At 49.0% G+C, this 5,422-nt stretch overlaps 1 protein-coding gene across 1 annotated transcript; it reads right to left on the bottom strand.

Annotated features, from left to right (window-relative positions):
• Nucleotides 1-563: 563 nt before the first annotated feature.
• Nucleotides 564-5,145, bottom strand: SLITRK5 (SLIT and NTRK like family member 5). The gene is made up of 2 exons (XM_057370371.1): nt 4,867-5,145; nt 564-3,871 (listed from the first exon to the last, which is right to left on the bottom strand). Exon 2 carries the CDS (start codon nt 3,861-3,863, stop codon nt 984-986), a length of 2,880 nt encoding a protein of 959 aa, XP_057226354.1. The 5' UTR covers nt 3,864-3,871; nt 4,867-5,145; the 3' UTR covers nt 564-983.
• Nucleotides 5,146-5,422: the final 277 nt, after the last annotated feature.

Here is a 5,422-nt window from a genome sequence, read left to right as displayed (position 1 = left end):
AGAAGAATTCTGCATCCTCTATCCTAATTTTTTGGGCTTTTGACTAACTTTGCTCAATGAGTGAGTCTACAGAACCACACACATTGGTAAAGTTGTTCATGTGCTTAAGTGCCTGCAGGATGAAGGCCTAAGCTGGGACTTCTTTCACAAATAGAGATACTCAAGTGAGTTAAAAATTTGCAAGATTAGGCCCTAAAATAGTGAAGGAAAGAGAAATGCTAATGTGCATATAAAAATAGGTGCTACAATAAAATATTTTTTTTTTTATATTTCATCAATAAGTTATTTTCACTAACCAGTTATGGATCATATATCTCTGCACTCTTTAATGATTTGTCCACATCTACAGTGATCCTTTTAAAGATCATAATATATTTTTTTTTAATTCAAAAGTCCAGAAAGTATACAAACACATCCTTAAAAAAAGGAAACCTTGTATTAAAGTCGGGGTGTGCTAATCTCTCCATAAAAGCCATTTAGACTCACCCATGGCTAAAAGGGGAAAATGTGCGCCGTACTCTTCAACCAGAAAGAAAATTAAAATAAAGAATGTCTATAAAAAAAAACAAAAAACCAACAAACAAAAAACAGAAAAACCCACAACCTGAATATGATCTGACAAGAAACCTCCTGCCACCTTCCCCAAACACACACAGACACCCACACAATGCCAGTGTTGTGCCCATTTTACACAAAAGGTGGTTTCCGACTTCCAAATACAGTAAAAGACAAAAAAAACAGAACCAAACCAAACTGAACAGCACACCCTTTCAGAATCATTCCCCGAAGCTGAAAAGTCCTGTGCCAAGGCACTTCACCCTACAATAAAATGAATTAAAGGGAGAAAACGAAGGGGGTGTGTGTGTGGGGGGGGGAGGTCAGCATTTACGTTGCTTTGTTTTGCGTGTGGTTGTTAAATACAAATACTCTAGAGAAGGAGCTGCTGAGACTGGCGAGGGGACGGGGGCTGGGGGGGCTGTTTCTCAGAACTGGCTGAATGTGGTCTGTTTTTCCAGCACTTCGAGGTAGTCCGGCTCTGCGTTTAGTTTTGCTTTTAGCTCCAGATACTCGTTCCTGTTGGGCTCTACATAGACAGTACTCGGGGGGCTGTAGAGCACCGTCTCCCGGAGCCTGGCGTCCCCCGGCCCCGGGTGCAAGTACTGGTGGGCACGCCTAAGGTCATAGTTGGGGGAGTAGGTGTAGGCGGCGGGGAGCTTGGGGTAGTCGGGGAGGGTAGAGCCGGGAGTGCCCAGCGTGGAGGGGGAGTGTTTGTCGGGCTCCAAAATGCCCCTGTAAAAGCGATCGGCGTCTTGCACCGGCGAGAGCAGCTCCTCCCGCGGCTCGATGGTGCTCACGCTGTACGCGGGGCTGCGCGCTGGCGCATCCTCCCCGCCGGGCGCCGGCGGCGGCGGGGGCGGCGGAGGAGGCGGCGCGCCCCCCCCGGGTGGCAGGGGGTGGCTGCTGTAGGTGACCTTGAGCTCGTGAAGGTCTTTGTAATCCTCGCCCGAGTTGCCCTCCCGGGAGCGGTAAATGGGGTTTTTGCACATGTGGCCCAGCGGGTGCGGGATGTACTCGTAGACGTGGCCGGCGGGGGTCTTTACCTTGGGCAGCGCCGCGCCCCCGCCGCCGCCCCCGCCCCCGCCGCCGCGGGGCTGCTGCTGGAGGTGCGGGTGGTGGTGGTGGTGGTGGTGGCCGCCGCTGTAGACGCTGTACTGCATGTTAAAGGAGCTCACGTCGGAGTTGTTGGCGCTGGCGTGGTCGCCCTGGCCCTTCTTGCGTCGCTTCATCACCAGGACGAAGAGCCCCGCCGCCACGAAGACGGACATGATGAAGACGAGCAGCAGGCTGAGGATCAGCACCGAGAGCGGCACCGAGGAGCTGCCGCCGCCGGCGCCGCCCGCGGGCGCGGAGCCGCCCGCCGCCGCCGTGCCATTGAGGCGCACGGTGGAGGAGGAGGGGGTGGTCCTGGCCGGCAGCTGGCCCGGGGACGGCGTGGGCGTGGAGACGACGATGTCCGAGTAGTCGGGGCACAGCAGCTCCGCCCGGACGGCCCGCATGTCACTCTGGGCAAACTTCTTAGGGGACTCGCAGATAACCTGGTCCACCAGGACACCGGTGTTGAGCTGTTCCAGCCAYAGCTTCATGCCCACCACGTCGCAGGTGCAGTCCCAGGGGTTCTCRTGCAGGTCGATCTGCAGCAGGGATTTCAGCTGGTCCAGCACCCCGCTCACCGGCAGGTAGGAGAAGTGGTTGCTCCGCAGGCTCAGCCTGTAGAGAGACAGACCAGAAAAAATGTTCCCTGGCAAAGACCTCAGCAGATTGTTGTTCAAAAACAAGAGCTGAAGGTTGGGGACAGATTCAAAAGTGCCTGCCTCTATCTCCCGGATGACGTTGTACTGCAGGAAGAGATACTGCAGGCTTTGCAGCCCATAGAACAGCTCTGGGTTCAGCCGCTCGATCCGGTTCCCATTCAGGTACAGCCTTCGCAAATTAGTTAAATCCCCAAAAGCCCGGTCCTGAATGACCGAGATCCGATTATTGCCCAGATGCAGCAAATCCAGCCCTGTGGCATCCACAAAATCTGCCCTGCGTACCAGGGCRATGTAGTTCTCCGTCAAATACATCTTCTTAGGATTATAGGGTTTGGGCTGCAGTTCAGCAATGCTCTCAATCTTCCTCTCCTGACAATTGACATTGAGGCCCAGGTCAGAAATCTGCAAGTTGCAAGTGCAGGCAGTGGGGCACTCCAAAGGCACCGGGGATTTGGTCTGGTAGGCAATGCTGGGGCCATAGTTGCTGTATCCCAGGTCTTTCGAGGGCAGGCGGGAAGTGGGGCGCACCCTCGTCTTGTTGGGTTGGCGGGTCCCTTTGGGAGGCTTCAAGGGAGATTTGTAAACAGCTGAAGAAGAAGTGGCCACGGAGTTGACCGAGGCTGGGGTAGTGTGGAAATACCCTGTGGTGCTCAGCGGTGTCTGAGGTCTCATTTCATAATCAGAGATGAGCCTCCTGGGGCAAAGCTCCTGCTTGGAGACTTCATCCAAGTCTCGCCCATGTAAGCGAAAAGGGGTCTCGCAAACTACATCTCCCACCAGAGCAGAGTATGAGATACTGTCCAGCCAATCCTTCAGAGCAATCAACTCACAAGAGCAATTCCAGGGGTTTTCCTCCAGCTGCAGCTCCACCACTTTATCCATGTGCTGCAAGAGGCCCACGTAGGGCAACAGCTTCAGCCGGTTACCCCTCAGGTCCAGGTGAGTTAAGGGCACAAAACGGAAAAGGTTGTTGGGCAGACTGGAGAGGAGGTTATCATTGAGAATCAGCACCTGCAACAAATGCAGTTTGCTGAAGGCATTGGGTTCAATGACGCTAATGTAATTATAATCGACCTGTAGATATTCCAAACTCTCTAGCCCAAGGAAAGTGTCATCCCGTAAAAGTTCCAACTTGTTATTGTTCAAGTGCAGCCTCCTTAAACCTCTCAGACCATGAAAGGCCCCAGTTTCGATGTCTTGTATGTCATTGCTCCCCAGATGCAAAATCGAAGCCCCTGTGTAATTGACAAACTGGTTTGGGTACAACCTGTTCAAAAGGTTCCCAGACAACAAGAGGTGGTAAACAGGGAACCTTGGTGGACTGATCTCAAAAAGGCTGATGATCCCTCTGTTCTCACAGCTCACTGTTAAGATGCTGTCCTTCTCCTCACAAGGACATGCATTATCACAGATTTCCCCATAATATTCGATGCTTTCTGCCCACGAAAGGACTAGTGATGTTAAAGCAAACGCGATCGTCTGCAGCATCCAGATATGCATTTTTTTGTTGAGGTCCTGTTCCAAAGTTACTGTAGAGCAGCAAGCATACATTTTATTTCCTGTAAGGATAAGGAGAAAAAAAAGAAAGTAGCATAATAGTGTAGCCCCATAAAATTTGAAATGGAAACAAACTTTATATATGTCTTCAGCAGGGTAGAGAATGGATTGTTAACCAACAAAAAAAAAAAAACCAAAAAAAACCAAACCAACCTCCTGTCATTTTTAATTCCCACACTTTCGGAAACTGGATGACATGCATTGATTAAAGGGTTGATAGGCAACTCCTTGCTAGTCAAATGCCTGCGGTGTCTAAAAAGGTGAGGTCACAGTAGGAATTGTTCTGGTTCTGTTTGTGTGGGGTGCATTTCAATGCTGCTTTGGATTTCCTTTTCACAACCAGCCCCATAAATATACATAAAATGGCTGTCAGTTCAGTTTCACGTTTCTAATTTAAGAGAAAAGAAACACCATTTTACGAGGTTTCCCACCTCCCCTATTACCCAGCTCCCCCTTCCCTTCAGAACCTCCCTGCTGAACAGCGCACCAAGGTCTTCCCCTCCTTTTACCTTGATTTTTAACCGGTGGTGAGAATACCATGGTAGGAATCCAAAGAAAAATTCTCAGTGCTGAAAACGGCATCTTAATTCAACAGAGGGAATACTGACACATTCTCCACATCACACATTTCTTAAAACTCTTTTATGTTGGTGGTTTTTTTCCTAGCTATACATTTACAAAGCACACACCCACCCACACAGACATGCACACACACGCACACACACACACACACGCTCGCGCACCCCCAGATGACTTTTGTGCAGGAATTYTTCTGCAATGAGCTTAAATACATTAACCTCTTACTTCAGTGCATTTAACAACTCTCTTCAAATTAGAGATTTCATATCTTTAAAACAGAAAAGAATACAAATTGATTTTTGATCCCCTCCCAAGTTATACACAATGTAACAGAGCTCATTTCAAGCAGAAGTCTTCAGTTCTCTCTCTCTCACACACACACATACATACTCTTAGAAGAAATGTTTTAACCACTCACCCAAAATTTGTGAAAAATGTAAAACACGCAGATCATCTTCGGAGTCTCATCCATATCTGACATAGCGCTTATTCCCAATGCTCTGCAAAACTAGCCTAGTAGAAGTGGAGAAATCTAAATAGGTCTCAGGAAAATATCTCATTGCCAACACTCCAAACATCAGAGTTACTGATTATAAGCAGTGGTGGCTGTCAGTACTCTTCATCCTTTAGGGGAGAAGACACCCAGGCTGATTAAAAGCCAAGGAGGGTAGAAGGGAAACCCTACCATTGACCTACGTCAGTAATTTAATGCCTGAATTCCACCTGGCTGGAAACAAATCCTTTCCATTCCTTTTTGCAGTCTGTCAGATTCCTCGTGGCTTTCTTCTACTTCTACTAGTCTAAAAGCAACATGAATAGGGAAAATAAATTCATTTTGTGTGTTGGTAGGGGAAGACTAATAAATCATCAGGCTTAAATGCTGGCATCTTGGAGCAGGCTTGCATTTTCTACCGTCCACCTCAGAGCTCCAATCCTCATGACACAACTCCGGTTTGKAGGAACGCATCCTAAAA

Source organism: Malurus melanocephalus, unplaced genomic scaffold (genome assembly GCF_030028575.1).
Source record: "Malurus melanocephalus ecotype Western Australia unplaced genomic scaffold, MMel_1.1 scaffold_124, whole genome shotgun sequence".
Lineage (NCBI taxonomy): Eukaryota > Metazoa > Chordata > Aves > Passeriformes > Maluridae > Malurus > Malurus melanocephalus.
The sequence above is the reverse complement of the archived record's forward strand: the minus strand, read 5'-3'. Positions and strand labels throughout refer to the sequence as shown.